Source organism: Podarcis melisellensis, assembly GCF_964234715.1.
Source record: "Podarcis melisellensis genome assembly, chromosome: 4".
Taxonomy (NCBI): Eukaryota; Metazoa; Chordata; class Lepidosauria; order Squamata; family Lacertidae; genus Podarcis; species Podarcis melisellensis.
This window is the reverse complement of record NC_138531.1, coordinates 45474114-45495850: the sequence shown is the minus strand read 5'-3', so window position 1 is coordinate 45495850 and position 21737 is coordinate 45474114. Positions and strand designations below refer to the sequence as shown.

Here is a 21737-nt window from a genome sequence, read left to right as displayed (position 1 = left end):
AGAAGAGGAAGAACCAGAAGACAACTAGTAATAAAGAATTCCAGAAGAGATGGAAAGTGTTTTGTTGTTTAGTCATTTAGTCGTGTCCGACTCTTTGTGACCCCATGGACCAGAGCACACCAGGCACTTCTGTCTTCCACTGCCTCCCACAGTTTGGCCAAACTCATGCTGGTAGCTTCAAGAACACTGTCCAACCATCTTGTCCTCTATCGTCCCCTTCTCCTTGTGCCCTCCATCTTTCCCAACATCAGGGTCTTTTCCAGGGAGTCTTCTCTTCTCATGAGGTGGCCAAAGTATTGGAGCCTCAGCTTCACGATCTGTCCTTCCAGTGAGCACTCAGGTCTGATTTCCTTAAGAATGGAGAGGTTTGATCTTCTTGTAGTCCGTGGGACTCTCAAGAGTCTCCTCCAGCACCATAATTCAAAAGCATCAATTTTTCGGCGATCAGCCTTCTTTATGGTCCAGCTCTCACTTCCATAAATCACTACTGGAAAAGCCATAGCTTTAACTATACGGACTGTGATGGGACGATGAGCTGCTTGTGCGTAAAATGCAAGTCCCTCAGAGTTTGATCAGGTTTTCAAACCTCTGCCTGTGACGGAGCCCCTCCAGCATGGCTGCGTCAATCACTAGTAGAATCCGAAAGTGGCTGCTTTCGGAAACGTTTCCAACATAAAAGCTCCTTAACGGAAACACGTCGTCTGGCCTCTCGGCGTGACAGTTTCCGTCGAGGTGTGGGTGTCCCTATAGGAGGTCCTGAGACCTCCCCACTGGTTTCGCTTGAAGCGTCTCTGAGCCATCCCTCCGACTCACTTTCCCTTGGAGTTCTTGCTCGCCCTCTACTGGTTCCCTCTTCCGCTGCTACTGCTCTCTCAACCTCAGGGAGCCTTTGCACCTGCGGCGCTTTAGATGTCAGTTCCCTGACATCCACCTCCCCTCCAGGGCCCCCTTCACCCCCTCCCGTCTCCTCTCCTACTGGCGGTGAGTAGGTAAAACCCCTGAAAGAACCTCCCTCATCTTCCGACGTCGCGAACACTTCCTTCCACTTGTTGCTGTTCCTACTCTCTAGGTACTCTTCGTCATCAGAGTCCACTCCATCTTCCAACTCCGACTCCGCGAACCCTTCCATTTCCTCTTCCTCATCGGTGGTGCCGAAATACTCCCTCCTAAACCTTGCTATAGGCTGAGGTTTCCTCGGGAACCTTTGGTGGAACGTTTCTGTTAAAACCTCGTCATTGACTTCCTCTGCACTTACCCAGGTGTTTTCTGACTCCGGTTCCCCTTCCCACGCCACCAAATACTCCACCTGATTACCCTTCCACCTGGAATCGAGGATTTCCGCTACATGGTTGCGGCGTTCCCTCTCTTCCAAGGCTGGTCCCCTGACGTGCTCCCCTTCACGTCCCCCCCTGTATGGTGACAGTAACGACCTGTGGAACACTGGGTGCAATTTCATGTGGTTGGGTAATCGGAGTTTGAAAGCTACCGGGTTGACCTGCTGAATCACCTCAAAGGGTCCCAATCTTCTGGGCCTCAGTTTCTTACAACCCCCTTTGAACGGCAACCCTTGGGTTGACAACCACACTTGATCCCCCACCCTTATGGTTTCACCTTCCCTTCTGTTCTTGTCTGCCTGCTTCTTATATTGTGCCTTGGCCCTTTCTAAGTTGAGCTGGAGCTGCTGATGGATGGCTTCCATCTCTTCTACAAAATGTTCAGCCGCTGGAACGCTCCATCTCTCCCCTCCTTCCCCTGGAAATGCCCTGGGGTGACACCCGTAATTAGCCAAAAAGGGACTCATCCCTGTGGACACATTCTCCGCATTATTGTAGGCAAATTCTGCCAACGCCAACTTTTCGACCCAATCGTTCTCTCTGTCATTGACATAACACCTAAGATATTGTTGAAGAATGCCATTTGCCCTTTCCGCCTGCCCGTTGGTTTCAGGGTGCCGGGCAGTTGAAAAATTAACTTCCACGTGTAGCAAGCTCATGAGCTTCCTCCAGAACCTGGAAGTAAATTGTTTGCCTCGATCTGAGATCACCCTCGAGGGAGCCCCGTGCAACCTAAAGATATGTTCCACAAACAACTTCGCCGTTTCTTCCGCTGTGACTGCATGTGAGCATGCTACAAAATGGCACATCTTAGTTAACAGGTCTACTACTACCATGATGGCTGTTTTCCCCTTGGACCTTGGCAGATCCGTCATAAAATCTATTGATATCGCTTCCCAAGGCCGTTCTGGTGTGGGTAAAGGTTCTAATAACCCTGCCGGCGCCCTTCTTTCCCCTTTGGCTCGCTGACATTGGTCACACCCTCTTACATACTCCCTTACATCTTCCCTCACCTTAGGCCACCAAAATTCCCTGGTAACCAACCACATGGTTTTGTGTTGCCCAAAATGTCCCGCCGTGGGGCTATCATGCAACTGCTTGAGTACTCTCCCCCTCAATTCACCTTCGGGTATATACAGTGCCCCTTTGTAATACAATGCCCCATTTCTTTCCTCAAAACCTCCGGGGCTCTCGCCCTCCCCCCTGAGACCTCTGAGCTTATCCTGGGCATATTCATCATTTTCCGTTTCCTCCACCAGTTCCCGTTGCCCCACCAGCGCCGCCCCACACACCCAGCGGTCCTCCGGGATGACATGTCTCTCTTCGATCACCTCCTCCCCTTCCCAATATTCTGGTTTGCGTGAGAGCGCATCCGCCCTGACGTTTTCTGGGCCTGGCACATAACAAATCTCAAAGTTAAATTTGGAGAATTCCTGTGCCCATCTCACTTGTCGTTGGTTGAGCACTCGAGCTGTTCTCCAATACTCTAAATTTTTGTGGTCGGTGCACACTTGCACCTTGTGTTGTGCCCCAATTAATAAATGTCTCCACCTCCGGAATGCTTCGTGAATGGCAAGTAGTTCCCTGTCATACACCGTGTAATTCCTCTCGGACTTATTCAGTTTCCGCGAGAAGAATGCACACGGTCTCCACTCCGACGCACTCCTCCCCGGTTGAAGAAGGACCGCCCCTATAGCCCGGTCGGATGCATCTGTTTCCACTCTCATGGGTTTTTGTAAATCCACATGCAGAAGTTGTTCTTCCGAGGCGAAAGCCCTTTTCAGTTCTTCAAAGGCTCGATCCGCCTCCACCGTCCAAACAAATTTCTTCTTGCTGCTGAGGCAGTCGGTGATGGGCGCCGTCAAGAGGGCAAAGTTCTTGATGAACTTCCGATAAAAGTTCCCAAACCCCAAGAATCTTTGCACGTCCTTCTTGGTCTTCGGTGTCTTCCATTCCAGTACCGCTTGAACCTTGCCTGGATCCATGGCCAATCCCTTGTCTGACAAGCGGTACCCCAGGAATTCCACCTCCTTGGTATGAAACTGGCACTTCTCCAGTTTCACCCACAGCTGGTTGGCTTGCAGCCTGCCCAACACTTCTCGAACGTCCCTCACATGCTGTTCCTCATCTTCCGAATACACCAACACGTCGTCTAAAAAGGCCACACAGTTCTTGTAGAGCAAAGGTCCCAGAACGTGGTTTATAAAAGCTTGAAAACAGGCGGAGCCCCCTTGTAGACCGAAGGGCATAACGAGGTATTCAAAGGCTCCCAAAGGGGTAAACATGGTGGTCTTCCATTCATCTCCCTTCCTTATGCGTATCAGATTGTACGCCCCCCGCAGGTCCAGTTTTGTAAAAATCTTTCCCTTCCTTACTCTGGTCAAAATGTCGTCAATTCGGGGCATAGGGAAAGCCAGGGGCTCCGACACTGCATTGAGGCCCCTGAAGTCACACACCAGTCTCGGTTTGTCTGTGTTCTTTTTGTCCACAAAAAACACTGGGCTGCCCCCCACCGCTCGGGACTCTCTGATGAAACCTCGCTTCAAGTTTTTGTCAATGAACTCCCTCAGCTCCTGCATCTCCCTGTCTGACATGGCGTACAGCTTGCCTACTGGGAGTTGGGCCCCTGGGAGTAGGTTGATTTGACAGTCAAAGGGTCTATGCGGTGGCAGTTTGTCTGCTTCCCTTTCGCTGAATACGTTGCTCAGATCTGCGTATTGCGGGGGCACCTTCCCTTTGCCCATCACTTCCATCCCCGCTAGGGTGACTCTGTCTCCTCCCGAGACCTTCCCCTCCTTGCAGTGTTCTAGGCAATGCGCTGACCCAAAGGAGACCACCCTCTGATGCCAGCCCACTAGCGGATCGTGTAGCGCCAGCCAGCTCATCCCCAAAATGATGGGTGCTCCTCCCAGGATGGCCACATTAAACGCTATCTGTTCGGTGTGCCTTGCCACTCTCATTATCATCGGGACAGTCTGTTGGCTAACTTCTCCCCCCAACAGCTCTCTGCCGTCAATCGTAGTCACCTGCAAGGGGTTACTTAAAGGGATGGTCTGTATCTGGTGCTCAGCTGCAAACTCCTTACTCATGAAATTACAGGAGCTGCCTGAATCCAAAAGCGCCTTGACCTTTAGTGGGTGTCCGTTTGGCAGTTCTAGTAACACCTCTATCACTAAAGCAGGTCTGGGAGGTTCTGGCATGGGCACTTTCATTGCTCTTTGGCCTGGCTGCTGTGCCCCGACGGTGGCAGCCAGGCGTTGGCTTTTACTTGCTCCTTGCTTTCCTCTTCCTTTCCCCCAACAGCTCCTGCCATCCCTTGCCATTCCTTTCTTTGTGGGCAGACTCTGGCAAAGTGCCCTGGCTGTTGGCAGAGATAACATCTCTTGGCGCTCTTTCCCTCCTTCTTCCGCCCTTCACTGGGATTTGAAACTGCGCGCGCCCGCGCTGTTCCAACTTCCATCGGCTCTGCCGGCGGGAAAGATGGCTCTGGAATGTCTGGAATGCGGAACTCCCTCCAACGGTCTCCTTTCCCTTCCCGCCTTTCCAAAGCCCTCGCCTCCTGGCGCGCTCCTATGGCCAGCGCAGATTTGGTTAATTGGTCCATAGACTCCGCCCTGGGCCCCCGGGAAAGCTCATCTTTGACGGTTGAAGAAAGCCCCTCTTCGAAAAGCATTTGGATGGGCTCCGCCGATAGGTCCCACCCCAATTTATGAATCAGCATAGTAAATTCAGTCCAGTACTCACGGACAGATCTGCTTCCTTGCTGGCAAGCCATTAACTGCCTTCGCACCACCCCCTGCTCAATATCGCTGGAAAACATCAGGTCCATGGCACGAAAAAACTTCCTCGTGTCCTTTAAGATCTCATTATTCGCTGCCATCAGGGGTCTAACCCAATCTTTCGCCCCGGATTCGAGATGGCCAATCACATACGCCACTCGCGATTCCTCGTCGGGGAAGTCATCAAACTGCAAGTTTAGAGCGTATTGCATCTCTGTTCTAAAGGCATGATAGTTCCTGGGATCCCCCCCGAATTTCTGCACCAATCCTGGTACCTTTCTGGCGAGCGGGGTGGTTTTCTCCTTTCCCTTTTCTGCATCCTGAGCCCTCCTCTCCTCAAGCCTCGCCGTTTGCAGCGCCAACTGGATCTCCAACGCTCTGTACCTTTCTTCCAGGCTTGGACCCCCTCCAGCTGCTCCTGCACCCCCGGTTCCGGCTGGGTTGCTCATGATGCTTCTCTCTGCACAAGCTGGCTTTCGGTGACTTTCGGATTGCTGTGATGGGACGATGAGCTGCTTGTGCGTAAAATGCAAGTCCCTCAGAGTTTGATCAGGTTTTCAAACCTCTGCCTGTGACGGAGCCCCTCCAGCATGGCTGCGTCAATCACTAGTAGAATCCGAAAGTGGCTGCTTTCGGAAACGTTTCCAACATAAAAGCTCCTTAACGGAAACACGTCGTCTGGCCTCTCGGCGTGACAGTTTCCGTCGAGGTGTGGGTGTCCCTATAGGAGGTCCTGAGACCTCCCCACTGGTTTCGCTTGAAGCGTCTCTGAGCCATCCCTCTGACTCACTTTCCCTTGGAGTTCTTGCTCGCCCTCTACTGGTTCCCTCTTCCGCTGCTACTGCTCTCTCAACCTCAGGGAGCCTTTGCACCTGCGGCGCTTTAGATGTCAGTTCCCTGACACGGACCTTTGTTGGCAAGGTGATGTCTCTGATCTCTATTAAATAAATCAGTTTCCATTACTGTATCTGCAAACATAGGATGCTGTGATTTATTCTAACTGTGGCTGGTTAACATGTGGTGGGTTTGAGCATGTTTTGTCTTAACTAATCACATTTAGACTAAACCACAGTTTCTTGAATGTAATAGGAATCTGTGAAGCTTTCAATCTTTTCCTCTTGTGTCTAAAAGAGGGAAGAAAGAAACAAGCAAATCTAAGGATTGAACTCATAATAATGTTTGTTGCATCTAAGCTTGGCTATTTTAGAACTACTTCTCTAAAGAATCAGCCTGGTTTTTTCCAAATTAATTTTAGAATTTTTCACCAATTTTAAGAATTTTGAGAGTAATTTCAAGTTTGGCTTTTTAAAAATGCTCTCAATAAATTTATCATCAGAATTTCATTAGCCCATACTAGCCAAATTTGTTTTAATGTTCAACGGTAATCTAATTTCACTTCTATTTTATTTATAACCATTATTTATGATCAAGAAAAGTTTTTCCATGCAAGGATAGAAGACTAAATAAATCAAATTTTTATTTATAATCAGCATGCTGAATGAAGCATCAGCTATAAATAAATTATACACTGCCTGTGTGTGTGTGTGGCTATTACAATGGTGCATTTCCCAACAACTGTCTAAAAGTCTAGAGCAAGAAAATTCTAGCTTTAGATGTCCTGGTTTCAATAGCCAGATAAGCACATGCTCCAGAGGAAAAAGAAGCTCACCTTTCGGGAGGTGCAGTAGTTCACTGGTGGAGCACAGACTTTGATGAATCTTAGATGAATATGCATAAAGTTTGAGGTTCAATCTCTAGGAACAGCAGTTAAAATACAAACACACCCAGAAAGAAGAGTCCTTGCCCAAGAGCTTGGGAAACCATTGCCACTCACAAGAGTTGCAAGAAAACAGTTCAGAACATAAGAGTAGCCCCATCTGGCATCCTGTTCTCACAGTGGCCAACCAGATGCCAAATGGGAAACCTGCAAGCAGAATTCAAGCATAGGAGCTGTCTTCCCTCTTGTGGTTGCCAGCAACTGGTATTCAGAAGCATTATTGCCTTCAACTGTGGTGGCAGAAGAGAATCATCATGGTTGGCAGTCATCAATGACCCTCCATGAATTTGTGTAATGCTCTTTTAAAGCCATCTTGGTTGGTGGCCATTTCTGCCTCCAGTGTTTAACTATGTGTTGATCCAGTAGCTTCATGCAACTTTCATATAAGGGACGGAAGGGGAGAGCTCTTGGTAAATTTTTATTGTTATATCATAGTTTAGAATGTGCCATATGAACAATGTTTTTAAAAACTCTACCGTGAGCTTCACTTATAGAAAAAAAACCCTAAGCATAATTTAATATAGTGCAGAAAGTAAGTTCATTCATAATCTTAATAAAGATCTCTGTGTAATAAATAGGAAATGAATTAGTGATTCTTCTTTTGGTGGTGCAGGTGCTCACAGCTCCACTTTCCTTCCTATTCCTGGTTACCCATATGCTTCCTGTACTTCATACCACTTCTCTCCAGAAAATTAAAACTAACATATTTATTGTTTCATTGATTGTTTGTTTGTTTATTCATTCATTCATTCATTCATTCATTTTATTGTTTTATCATTATTTATTGTATTACATTTGTATACCGCCCTTCATCTGAAGATCATAGGGTGGTTCACAACATAAAAATACAAAATGAGAACACAAAATACATCATAAAACAAAAGCAAAACCAAACCATTAGCCCCCCCCAATGCTATTTTATTTATTAAATTACTCATCTGTTGAATGGGCTACAGTAAATATAGCCCCCCACCACAGTCCAAGAATTCCCAAGTCACTAGTGCCTGTGAGTTATAACCTTTGTGAAATAACATCAATTCTTTGTTACTGTCTGGATGTTTTAACAATTGAAATGCAGATACCACGAAAATATTTTTTATGTATTCTAAATTTATGGGGCCTTCAAAGTCAGTCTTCCTTTTATTGTCTCTTTTCAGTTCAGAAATGACTTGAACCGACAACAAAAAAAGGAGCTGACAGCAGGTTTTTTTTAGATAGCCACTTTATAGCTACACACTTTGCAACTATATGATAGGGCAACCTATGTTGCCTTGAATACAGAATTAGCTTGTTGATATGTGCAGCTACAGACTGAGGAGCAGATGCAGTAAGTCTAATTCTAACTTATTTACATAAAATCTCTAAAAGGACATGTTATTCCATGGTGCCATATCTATAGCATCTAATAAATTTTCCATCTTGTTCCATTAAGCCAATCTTATTGTCTCTGCTAATTTGATTTTTAAGAGGAAAATGACATCATTGCTCACCCAGAAAGCAGCTGATTGCCAAGATACTGATTTTAGGCGGTAGAGTTGTGCTAAGCTTACGTGGGGAAGTGGAATGAATGGGGGGGAGGCATTTTCACCTCCAGATTACCATGCCTCATGCTTTCCCTTGTAAAATTCACATGAGACTAATTCTCCTCACTGGAACAAAGTTGTCTGAGAATATTAAGCACTCCTACAGAGCACCCCTCTGCTTCACTAGATATCACGACTCATTTGGGTGTATTATCCCTGATCTCTGACAAGTAAAGATATACAGGCCAAACCAGCCTGTAGTGAAGCAGGTTCTGTGGTGGTTTGACACTGGTGCATTGTTTGCTGAATGGTGAGCAACTGTGTGGCTGAGTGCAGGGACTCTTAATGAAAATCTGAACTGTGATGGCAAAAGAACTCATGTAGAGGACTGAATAAGGGAATCAGAAAATTTTATGAAAAGGAATTGGATTTCCCAGCCACTTCTACATATGTAATATTTAATTTCTATTATTATTTATTTAGTTTTCATCAAAGCTTTATTAGACTTCAAGCTGCAATAGATTTGTCTTCCAAGAAACTGTTCTAATCTCAAACCTTTCCTGAAGCCGTAGGCTTGAAAAATAAACGAAGATTAATTTGGTTTACATAATTTAACTACTCTATTATAAACTTAAAAATGGAAAGTGTAATGCTGGTGGTCAAGAAAAGAGGTTTAAAGACTGTCTCAAGGCAAATTTTTAAAAATGTAGTATAAACACCAACAATTGGGAAACACTTGCCTGCGAGCTCTCCAATTGGAGAACAGCCTTTACCAAAGGCTTTGAAGACACTTGAACTCAGGATGCAAGGGAGAAATGTGCTAAGAGGAAGGGACACTTGGAAAATCCACACCATGATCACCTCCCGCCAGGAAACCAATGTCCCCACTGTGGAAGGACGTGTGGATCCAGAATTGGCCTCCACAGTCACTTACGGACTCATTGTTAAAACCGTGTTTATGGAAGACAATCGTACTCGGCTATGAGTGATCGCCAAAGAAGAAGATATAATTGAATTAAAACAGCTGGTATAATAGACACTGACTTGTGATAATCTGGATGCTTTTGGCTATTTAAAATGGACTTGCAATCCTATACATGTTTCATCAGAAGTAAGCCCCATTAAGTTCACTAAGACTTGAAAGCAGTATAGTGCTACTGTACTCATGTCCCGCTTGTGGGCTTGCCATACATATCTGCTTGGCCACTTGGACGCTAGACTATATGGGTCTTTGGTCTGATCTAGCAAGGTCTTATGTACTTAAACGTGCATAGAATTCTAACCTTTGTAAATGGGATCATTTTGCGGGTCAACGTGGGTTAAGAACAGTGCTGGTACATGGTTGTCATGCACAATTTGCACCATGTGGAGAATTGTGTGAAAACCCGTTGAAGTTCAGTATTTGTTATGTGAACTTGCATGTGTGTGCTTTGGTATTCTTCCACCAATCTGATCAGATTTATTCATTCTACCAATCAGATTTGTAGTAGGGGAATCTTGGGTATAAGGGGGAAAGTATTTACTTCAACATTATGTACCTTCTATATATCTCCCGCCCTATCTACAAGATTAAAAAAAAAGTTGTATCTTTGTCTACCCATATTCTTCATGTCAGCTATTAATAAAGGAAACTAGCTGTTTCTTTAAAAAATCATGTGGCTATTAATATTCTTTAGGCAGTACTTACTGATGGTGTAGTTGAAGGGGGGCGTTGTTTTAAATTAGCCTCACTAACCTGTCACTCACCAGATATTTTAGCTGTGTCTGGTATCATTTGAGAGATAAGATGCTACTAACAGAACCACAAAAACTACTTCCCTTTTCAAGTGCATAAATAACAGTTAGGGGCAAGCAATCACCTGCAGGTATAGAAAATCTATTAGGTTTGAATTGAGTGCTCTTGTCTCATTAGAGAGCTATTCATTAGGATTCACAGATATGAATGCAATTTTGCTTTGGATATCGTGTTGATAATGAAGTATGAGTAAGGACATGAATAATGTGCCCCCATACTGTATTTCAGGACTCTTTCCCAAGGAAAGTTTGAATGAAGTGATGGTGTGATTTGATAGGAATTAGTAAGTATTTAACTAAAGTACAAATAACAGAAGACGACTGTGGGGAGGGGGGGGAGAGAAGGGGGAGAAATGCTATTCCTTCCTCCCCGGAAAAGCATTCTGGTTTAAGAAAAGCTGCAAGCTTTAATAATCAGTGAAAGAGAGAACACGAATGCCAGGATTTGGAAGAGATTTGCAGATGCACTGCTCTCTGAGGCAGAAAGAAGGCTCATTAAATGCAGGACGCTGCTGTGTCTCATTGTGTGTTTGCACTAAGGTATAGGTTTGCCAGGCTGACGTATCAGATAAAGTCAGAGTGGTTACCACACCAGCAGTGTAGCAGCTGCATAATAAATGATGGAGAGAATCATGTTAGGCATGCCCACCTAACCTAACTTGAATCATGCGAAAGGGGAGCTATTGGAATTCAAATAGACTTTCTAGTTCCCAGCAGTCGGCAGCAATAGAATGCTTTCAGGAAGATGACAGATGCAGGGGAAAGATGCTGTTTTGCACTATCTTGATTTGTTACCGCAGCCAACTTATTGGCATGATGGAGTGACGAGAAAAGCAGCTGGCATGGAAGGTAGGATGATCAAAGCCTTTGCATTGTCGTGAATGTCATTAGAAACTGACCATGACAAAGCATATGTTAGAATGAGCCTCTGTTGATAATGGCAGAGGATTTGTTGCTCAGGTCTTGAAACTCTCTGAAAACAGTGTTGCTTCTGCAAAATGGATTTTTGAATTGCATTTCTGCTTGCATTACGTCTTTTGTGCTTGCCTCTCACCTCAGGGAGCCACTTGCCTGAAAGATATTGTTATGAAAGGGTAAGGTTAGAGAACAAAGTGTTTTCGAAGTCTGGGGAAGCCCAGGTAAGGGGAAAGAAGCAACCCAGAAACCTCAAACGTTTCATATGGTTTAGTTGCATGGTCTTTGACTTCGAAATGCTGGCATATACATAGAGCTTGAGGAAATGAAGCTGCATATTTTGAACATTCTGAAATAGCAAATAGTATTGCAGATTCTGTTTTTGTAGTTTGCTTTGCCAACAGGGTTTCATCCTGCCCTTTTTAGTTCTTGCTGTGTGCTCACTTGTGTATTATTATTATAAAGAGGAAATTCATGTATATCTCCTGCAGGGTCTTTCAACAACTCTAGCATCTGTTTCAGCTACTGAACTGTATTCACGTTTTGCCAACTTGATGTCTGCCCAGCTGGGTCTATCATTTCTCGCATGATTACTGTTCTTAATTTCTCTGTATCAGCTTGTTTCAGATATAATTTTGAAAACTGCTAATGAGAAATGACGGCAAATGTGAAATCATTTGAAATGGAATATATGGGTGTTTTTCATTGCTGTTTTTTTAACACAGAGGATATTCCAAATAATTATCTTCCAGTCTGTAATGTTCATTATTCAGTTGCTGGATTGTTGTTTTGTTAGTATAGGTGAGCAATAAGCCAAAGTTTCAGGTGACTTTGTTAGAAAGTTTTGAGTTTATGTGAAAAAACAGTCTCTCAGCTCCATGTATCATTTCTCTTCACCCCTCTTTCCTCATTCCTAGTGAGCAATATTATAGCAACATGCATGATTCATCCTGATCACCTGTACAAGGTTGAGTCTTGCTGTTTATACCTTATTGGGAAAGAATGATTAATTAATTGCCAGTTTCCTGCTTTGTGGAAATAATGTTTGCTCACATTAAAAAGTAAGCTTATTAAAAAGTGGGCTGAAATAAACTCTGTAATAATAAGAATACCTAAGTTAGATAAAATGTATATGTGAGTTTGTTAGAGATTTGCAATCTGATATCTCCTCAGCTAACACCTCAGTACTTTCATTTAAATATCATATCTGTATGTTCGTACTAACGTCAAGTTCAGTGATTGGCTGCAAACATGATTGATGTTTTAAGTGGCATCTGAATATACTTTTGTATAGATAAAGGGAGCAGCTTGATATTAAAGTGGTGTTATTCTAAAACCAGGCAAAAATTAGTAACTTGGTATTTGCCAGGTACAAATTATTATGACAAACCTGGTTTTAGCCACTTTGAGCATTTCAGCTTATTTCCTTGAATTTAAAAAATGTGAATTTTAAAGTGCACATAAAAAATATAAAGGTTGTTAATTTTCAGTATACAAACTTGTTCAGCGATTGAACTAATAATATCCTAATAAAATTCAAATGCTCTCTAGGCAGGCTTGAATATCTCTAAGGATGCAGCAGGTGTATTCTCTTTTCTTGCACCTATTTTCCAAATTCATAGCATTTTCTTTCAAGTTGCTAAAGTGCATGCTTCTGATTTTGCTTTTGTAAAGATAATAGAAGGCTGTCGCCATCTAATTGAAAATAGTGATTTTATAGTTTGCTTACATTTTGTCAAGAAGTGTGTGAACTTTGGACTGCATTAAGACAACACTAGGTGGAGCTAGCAGTTGATTATATACAAAATACAGCATCAAAGGCTTGGGTTAAGCTGCCTAATGTGCAAGCTGATTTCTATAAAAATAATGGTAATAATTTTTCAAAAACCCTGTCAAGCTTGAAGTCAAACCTTCAAGTCATGAAATGCTAAAGTTGCTGGAGTTTGAAGGAAATAGACTTCAGCTAGTCCAGACACTGTCCTGCTTAATGAGTGCCATGCGAGGTAATGCTGCAAACATGGGCACAGGTAGAGGGATCAGAGCAAGCAAATGGGAATGAAGGCATAAAATAAGCAGCTTTTTATTCTAGTATACAATTTATCTCATTTGTATCCTCTGTTGTTTCAAGGAACAATAATGTATCCCTCCCTATTTTCAAAATATTGGATTACATAAATATTTTAGACTTTCTCTGAAATATGTTGTTGAAATGAAAAACTTAGATTAAATGAATTAATTTTTTGGGGGGGGGGATGATTACTGGCATTTTATAATGCACAAGGAAAAGTAGGCCAGAACTGCATGCAAAGTTAACATCCATTTGGTTTTTCCAGTAATTTTGGCAGTGAAATGGTAACATGGAGAATCGTTTAGCTGATCCTGTGCACATTTATGTGAAAATGAGTGCCAATGGGATTTACTCCCAAAGAAGTATGCAAGAGATTTAGCTTTAATAGGACTGGAAAGGGAGAGACAGATGATCATCTATAGTCTCCTTGTGTTTCACAGCATTTGGAGAGTGTTGATAAATCAAGAGGCCTGGTTGGTAGTCTAGTACTACCCTGGCTCCAAACCTTGAGAAAAATAACATCCAGGTAGAATTACTAGTTGAAAATAGGTTGGGTTTTATGTTGCCTTTGAATTGGGCTTGTATTGTCTCTGGATTCGTTAACACACAACTGGCCGGTACTATCTAAGTCATAATTTTTACTGCTCTTTATTAACCAACCTGTAGAGTCCCAGCAAAAAGAGCTGTAGAATTCCAACAGAAGGAGGAAGAGCAGAGCAAGGAAGAAGTACAAACACAGCTAAGCCTCTGTGACAGGAGGGAAAGTAATAGGGTGCATGAAAACTGCAAAGGCAAGGTAGCTGAACAAATAAAGTCCAATTATAACGATTAGATACTATTTATTATTCTTTATTATTTGTAGAATGGTAGTGCCTATACTGATAATTTTATTATGTCCCTATTTTTATAGTGCTACAACTCTGCAGAATTATTGAATATCTAGGTTTATCTGATTTAAGTGGCAAGTAATATATACCAAAAAAATAAATAAATGCAAAAGCTGGTAAGCATCCAAAACGAATCCTATACAAAGGAAATGATATCACAAGATGCTGACAAAATGAGGATTTTGTTTTTTAAACCAATAGCTCAGCACGTTTCAGCCTGTGGTTGTTAAGGCCTTCCTCATGGTCAACATGAAAAAAGAAGCCTTCAAAGATCTCTTCTTACTGTATCACATGTTTGCACTTACTGGCAACATTATACAATTGATGTATACAATTGACAGATATCTGCAGGCTTGCCACAATGGGAGTTTGACATGTCTCAGGACACCCGGTTGAGGAAGGCTGCTGAATACAAAGAGCAGATTTATTTATTTATTTTTACAGAATTATTAACTTTGCTAAGGAAATTCAGTCCCTCCCAGACCCAGAACTGAAGCTCTCTTATCCCTTCTTTGGGCATGGTTATCCTTTCTCTCAGCAATGGATTTACTTTGAAGAAGTTGGTAATGGTGGAAGACCATCTTGTATCTCTCATCCCACCCACCTCTTAAGGTTTGGTTAGGGAACTGTGGAAAATGTATTTTTTGAGCTTAAACTGTCTCTGAAGATCAAGAATGTTGGGGCTGTATTGGGGCATAAGGAGTTGCCTTAAACGAAGTTAGACCATTGGTCCATTTAGCTTTTTATTTTCAACACTTGACCTGCAATGGCTGCTCATAGTTTCAAACTGGATGTTTCCAACCCTTTCCAACCCTACCAGACATTTGAAGGCAGCCCTGTTTAGGGAAGCTTTTAATATTTGATGAATTATGTATTTTAATATTTTGCTGGAAGCTGCCCAGAGCGGCTGGGGAAACCCAGCCAGATGGGCGGGTTATAAAAAATAAATTACTACTACTACTACTACCTGGAGATGCCAGGGATTGAACTGGAGACCTTTAGCATGCTAAGCATGAGTTCTACCACTGAGCTATGGTGCGTCCCTAAAACTGACTCTCCCTCTTACCCTTTAGCAGAAGGGATGCTGGAGCACGAGTTTGTGAGTGACTGATGTTCTTAAATGTACTTTTTAACACGTGTCAGTGATTAAGAGTAGAGGGACAAATGGAAGTGGTCAAGCACAGGTAGAGGAATTAGAAAAGGAACCTTAGGAGACAGGAAGCAAAACTGTGAACACAAAAGCTATAACTGCAAGCAGCACCGAACCCAGTTGTTTTTTGTCCTGATTTAAAAGGTAAAGGTAAAGGGACCCCTGACCATTAGGTCCAGTCGTGGCTGACTCTGGGGTTGCGGCGCTCATCTCACTTTATCAGCCAAGGGAGCTGGCCTACAGCTTCCGGGTCATGTGGCCAGCATGACTAAGCTGCTTCTGGAGAACCAGAGCAGTGCATGGAAACACCATTTACCTTCCCGCCGGAGTGGTACCTATTTATCTACTTGCACTTTGATGTGCTTTCGAACTGCTAGGTTGGCAGGAGCAGGGACCGAGCAACGGGAGCTCAGCTCACCCTGTCACAGGGATTCGAACTGCCGACCTTCTGATCGGCCAGTCCTAGGCTCTGTGGTTTAACCCACAGCGCCCCCCCCCCCCCCGCATCCCTGTTTCTGATTTAGAAGTGGAGAAATTGGTTTTTGGAGAGAAAAGGGAAAAACAGAGAAATCATATGTCATTTTTCATGATATGTTAGCAGTTAATATATTAAAAGAGGCTCGTAGGAGGGTATTTCACAGTTTGAGAACCACTACCCTACATTAACACCTGACAGAAGTTAATGTGTCCTAATGATTGTATGGAACCAGATTTAGATGCAATGGTGGGCTGCTCTTGTCTACTCTTTCTTTGCTGCTCCTGTTGCATAGAAGAAATCTGGGTTTTGTTTGACAGGACTACCAGCCAAAGTATGTGTGAAAACATGACAAGCTGGTTAGAAATGATGGGCTACTTTGAAAAGTATACTGCTTACTCCCTGAAGGAGCACAATTATATTTGTCAGTTAACATTTACTGAGATGCATGCTAGCTCGTGTGAAGAATTTTCTCCTTTTTTTTTTACAATAAAACCTATTTTAATTAGCTCATTTGAGTCCCTCTGTCTTAATGAGAAATCATTGAGGAGGGAAAATCATTTGAGAGAGGCAATTATGGACGAAACAGAGTTTGTGAAAGCCTTTTGAATGAGGGAGAGAGAGAGAAAGACTAACATCCAGTAAAAATGCTGAGAGAATAAACTGACCAGATTCTGAAAGACTCAAACGAATAGTACTGGGAATCCAAAAGAGGATGATCAAAAACGACTTGAGCCTTGAAATCAAAATGTACTGCCACAGAAGTGAAAGTATCCTGATTCACATTATTGAGACTTCAGTCATTAATATTTTATATAACATCTGGCTTTTCTTTACCCTCAAAGTGTTGCAAACACTGTTCTTGATGTCTGAATTACTAGGATATTAAAATCCTGTTACTATTGTTGGGCAGTACTGTATAAGCAAACAAGTGCAAGTCAGTTCCAAAGATACTTTTAGGGTAATAATCTTCAAACCTCGGACATCTGATATAGTTATTTCAAGCTTTTGAGCATCTGTACTTGCCATTATCAGCTGTATTAAGATACTCTTTAGAAGCGCCTCCAGCTGTGTGAAAAGAATCACTTTTCCATGAGTTGATCTACATGAGTTGATCTTTGGCCAAGGCACAGTCTGACCCCCTCCTTTGGTAATCCTCATAGAACTCTAGCCCAATGGTTGCCATTAATTTGATTCTGATTTGATTTTAAAATGAATTGATTTTAGAATGCTGTGTTACTTTTATTGTTGTTAGCCACTCTGAGCCTGGCTTCAGCTGGGGAGGGCAGGATATAAAGAAATTATTATTATTATTATTATTATTATTATTATTATTATTATTATTAATTAGGGGTTGCATCTGAACAGCACACAAGCCCTGTTTAGGTATCATCAGTGCTTTTTTTTCTGGGTGTACTCCAGATTTGCAGTACCAGCACCATTATTCTAGAAGAAAAACACTGGGTATTATAAATAGGGACCATGCTCAATAGCCCACCTCCCACATTATAAATGCCAAGTAGCATCCACACATACAACATGAACATTTTCAAGGAGTGAGCCTTTGCATGGGCAGCTGTACATGCAAAGGCTTCTGTTTGTCCTGGATTCCCCAGTAGATTGGGTTCCAGATTGTAACAAAGCCTTTGCATATAACATCTATGTGCAAAAGCAGCCTCCTTGCAGTTGTTTCCGCTGTGCATGCAAACAGTATGGAGAAGGGCTAATCACTGTTTGTGATGTCAAAGGCAGGGCTACTCAGCCCGCCCCAGTCCCTATTATCATGTTTGCCTTAATTGAGAGTGCTGCAGTGTCTAAAGAGGGCTAGACATGTGGGCAGTTGTGTGTTGAATTGAATCCAGGGGATCAGTGGTGCCCCACTTTCCAGGTCCATAGGGAAAACCTCACATGATCAAGCTCACTCAAATTGTTGCATCATTCAGATGCTGCCCTAGCAGCATGGGTTCAATTCATGGAACAGCAATGCTTCCATTATGGGTGGAAGGCTGGGGGCCCTTATTAAAACTAAGAAGGCCCACCTCCTGAGCACTTGGTTTTAGCCAAGTCATGCCTGTCTATTGCATAGTGGGGGGTTCACCTAATGATTCCCACTTCCACAATGGGGCTTTTCCTTTCTAGTCCCTCAAATTGGCTCTGAGGGGGCTGGAAGTATCCCCCAGAACAATGTGCAGGGAAAGTGGGACCATGCCATCTGTTTGTAATAGTGCCCTGTTGAATTCAAATGTGGAACCACCTCCCCACCTACATTCAGAAGTTTTAAAGTCCCATGAGTTTTCTAATGGGGTTTTCCGTTAGAAGAGTTATAGGCAACATGAGACTCACCTCCTGTATCTGTTCAGCCCATAAGCTGATTTAGAGAGTGTACAAATTTTCAGGGCAGTGTCTTGGCACCTGTGGCCTACTTCTGATTTAAGATATATTCTGAAATACATCCTTTTAGGTTTCTGCCCTAGTTCCCTGAACCTCATTAATTTTTTTAAAAGGAAACTTTAGGAAATTGGGGGGGGGGGCTTATTTCAGTTCTATAGCTGACTGAAGAATAGGTATTTGAGGATAAATAGAGTGTGTTTAATTCTGCCACCCACCCAATTTAGATTTGAGACATCCTATCATGCTTGAATGATGTCTGGGAGAGAATGAGTCAAAAGATATTTATGGAAACATAACAGAGCCTTCCCCCATACAGCTGAAGGAATTCAGTTACTCCACACCCGCTGCAGGAATGAATTCTTAATGTCCACTAGAGACGTGTGTTCTTTCATGAGATGAGTGACATTTTTTTTTATTTTTCAACATGACATTTAGCTGCTGTGAGTTATTTATCTTTCTTTTTTATCTTATTCACACACAGAGATATATGCCAATAATATATATAATATATCAAAATCTCATAGATAGATTAGAAATATGAAGTTTAAAAACACATAAATCTAATGGGTTATTTAAATAGCATCTGAATAGCAAATATTTTTTCATACGACACCTTTCCAACATTCTATACATTTCTGAATGTACTAGTGAAATGCATTTTAATTCTCTGATTTCATAGGACATTAGAAATAGATTATATGTATGTGTATCCAAGTAATCTGCCAAATTACCTCTGTCTGCCCCCCCCAAACCCTGATATATGCATGTATGTGATGTGGCCAGGCATAATAACTGTTTGATTCTTCATGGAATCAAAGAATACCTTGTAAGAATCTCATACTAATTCTTATTTTTGTACTAAGCAAACACATGGTAGCATGCAAATTTATATTTTTCATTTTCCTTCATTAAGGAGTTCTCTGCTAAGATCTTTAATTCATGATAAACTATAAGTAACAATAAATGTAATATGTGATTCTAAAAGGTTTTTATAGTCAATTGTATAATCTAGAGAGCAATGCATTGCCCATTTTGTCCAATTAGTCTCTTATAGGCATTCTAGTCACATGTAGAAGCAATATGCAGACAGGCAGAGCAGGGAATGAGCATGCCAAACTCTGCCCTGCCCTGCCCATCCCACGCCACTCACAGAGAGTGATGGGTGTGGTGGCAGAGGGCAGAACGCTGCATTCTCACCCCAGTTTGTGTGCTTCTTTCACATGAAAATCAAGTGCCTTAAGATGGCTATAGATTTCTCAAATTACATTTGTAGTTCTCAATATGTCAGCTCCTAATTTAATATTTACCAAATTCCTAAACAGGAAAAACAGAAGCAGATGAGGTCTCTCTGTAGTACACAATTGCATGTTGATACAAAAATATATTATTCTACAGTGTCCAGCTATGTTTTACAGCATGTCAGGTTAGGGCAGTTAACGCAACAGCACCATATTGGATATAACATGGTCATGGACGGACTTTGGTCTTTCAAATTTCAGCAGCACCCTGTGTGAGGCCAAAATTCAGTGCCCCCCTGCCTTTCTGCTCAATTCACTACATCACAGTTGCAATCACCTGCAGCACCTCCTAGACTCGGCATCCAGTGTGGCAAAAATGGTAACACTGCCCTAAATCCACTGCCCTAAATCTGCCTTTGTCATGACAATATAAAGTAAGGCAGCAGCTCTGCTTTTACTGCAGAATACCTAATGTGTACATAAAGGTGGTCACTGAAGCATAATCGTTTTGATGTAGGCATTCCTATTGGCCAGAGCCATTTGGTGGGATTATATCAACCATTGTTTTTCAGGTTGTCACTTGTTTCTGGTTGTTGGAATACTTTCATTGTTGTTATATTGCACAAACTCACACTATACTTCTGAAGTGCTACTGAGTTTCCAGCAGTGAAATTTCTCACATTCTATACTTCTAAGGGCAAAAGATGTGAAGGTATTATAGGTTCTATATTTGTCTTGTAATTATTCATTGAAGGGGTTGGGGGCGGGGGAGGTAACACCTAGCTAGTAAACAATAAAGGTAAAAGTCAGGTATCTGCAGTAAATCAAAGAGACATCTTCTTTAGGTAAAAATATAAGTATTTTTTATTTCTTACGCACTCACAAAGAAAGACATCTTTTTTCTGTGTGTGTGCATGCACATTTCAAATGAGTCTCAGCTTGACTTTCCCATGGTGGATGCATTCAGCTTGGAGCTAAGAAAATGAAGATTGAAGCTTTCAAGAAGTCAGATCCTTGTAATCCTATTTGCATCAATTTAACAGTACAGGTCTGAAGTTTGATATTAAAATAAACATTGTTAACCTTGGGGAGTAACCAGTGTGGGATGTCACTGATTAAACCTTGCATCACAGCATCCTGGGGGAGGAAGGGAAAGATGAGGAAATCATATATATAAAAGAGATGTTGGATTCTTCTGTATAATAGTTTACTGGGGGGGGGGGGAAATATGCAAATGATGCCCCCTGCAGAAGGAGATGGTAAAGCAACAAGCTTTTCACAAACCAGAGAGATCTTATAAGAAGTTAACACCTAGCACTGAGCCCTTCCAGAACATAATTTGTTATTTGTGCTTATATATATAGCAGATGAGGGAGACTGACGGAATGGTGCAAAGTATACAGGCCTGAGCATAAGTATGGGCCTGAGGCTGCCTAGGAGCACATTTACCGGTATATCCCTCAGAGCAACTCCAATGAAGGGTAAAAAAATAATACCTAGCTTTTGAAACTAGAGCCCTGTGGCCACAAAACTAATACAGTTCTCACTTTGGATGTGTATAGTACTGCAGTCATCAGTAAAAGAGGATCTGAGATGGAAACATGTTTTTTTCTTTTCTTTTAATGGATAGTGACCTGTAGAGTGATGCAAAGGTGAAAAAAGGATTCTGTATAAAATTTGATCAGGGACAACTTGTTATACAGGTTCAATCTTCACAGTACTCTGAGGTACAGGAAGCCTCTTCTACTAACTTTACTTATGATTAACTGGTATGAGAGAACCTGCTGTATCTTACATTCTCCTTTTAAGTGTGGTGGTGTTTTGAGCATCAGAACACGGTGGTTCCAAAGTTATTGCAAAGCCATTATCAATAAATTCTTTGAATTGTGTGCCAGTTCCTGGAATAACACATCAATAAAACAGTATCCTTTTGCAATATTGTCCTAAACTATGTGTTGCTCCAGTCCTAGCAGAATCAGGCTAGTACTGGCAGATGCTCTCTCTCCAAAACGTATTCTTATGGGCCACAATATCCTGTTATTCAAAGCTTTCCTGGAGATCTGTCCACCTACAATAAATGTCAGTTCATTAACCACTTTGAGAAGCTTTAGTTTAAAATGACAGGTCATTTAAAAATAACTGAAAAAAGTGGTAAAAAAAGAGAAAGATTGTCTTAGCCCAGGGGTCAGCAAACTTACCTCGCCTCGGGCCAGTGTCTCCAGCGCCGATCGCGCGGCGGACCGGGGGGCAGGGGAGCACATGCTATTTCCGGCGCACTTCTGGGTCGGAGGAGCACCGGAAATAGCTTGTGTGCATGTGCACGGGCCTCTTTTGACCCGGATGTGCACTGGAAATAATGCTTGCAAATGCACACAAGCTATTTCCGGTGTTCCTCCGACCCGAAAG

General features: G+C 42.5%; 1 protein-coding gene across 9 annotated transcripts in view; it reads left to right on the top strand.

Moving 5' to 3' along the window:
* The window catches only part of DMD (dystrophin), a 1007479-nt gene that overhangs the window by 71837 nt on the left and 913905 nt on the right, over positions 1–21737 (top strand). For 6 of the 9 annotated variants that reach the window (XM_081908919.1, XM_081908924.1, XM_081908926.1 and 3 more), the window contains exon 1: positions 10955–11056. The exons of 2 other annotated variants lie outside the window; for them this stretch is intronic. In XM_081908919.1, the coding sequence (XP_081765045.1) occupies positions 10960–11056 (97 nt within the window). In that variant the 5' untranslated portion in view covers positions 10955–10959. Of the gene's footprint in view, positions 1–10954; positions 11057–21737 lie in introns of those variants that run through there. One more of the 9 variants, XM_081908929.1, reaches the window with a different exon arrangement.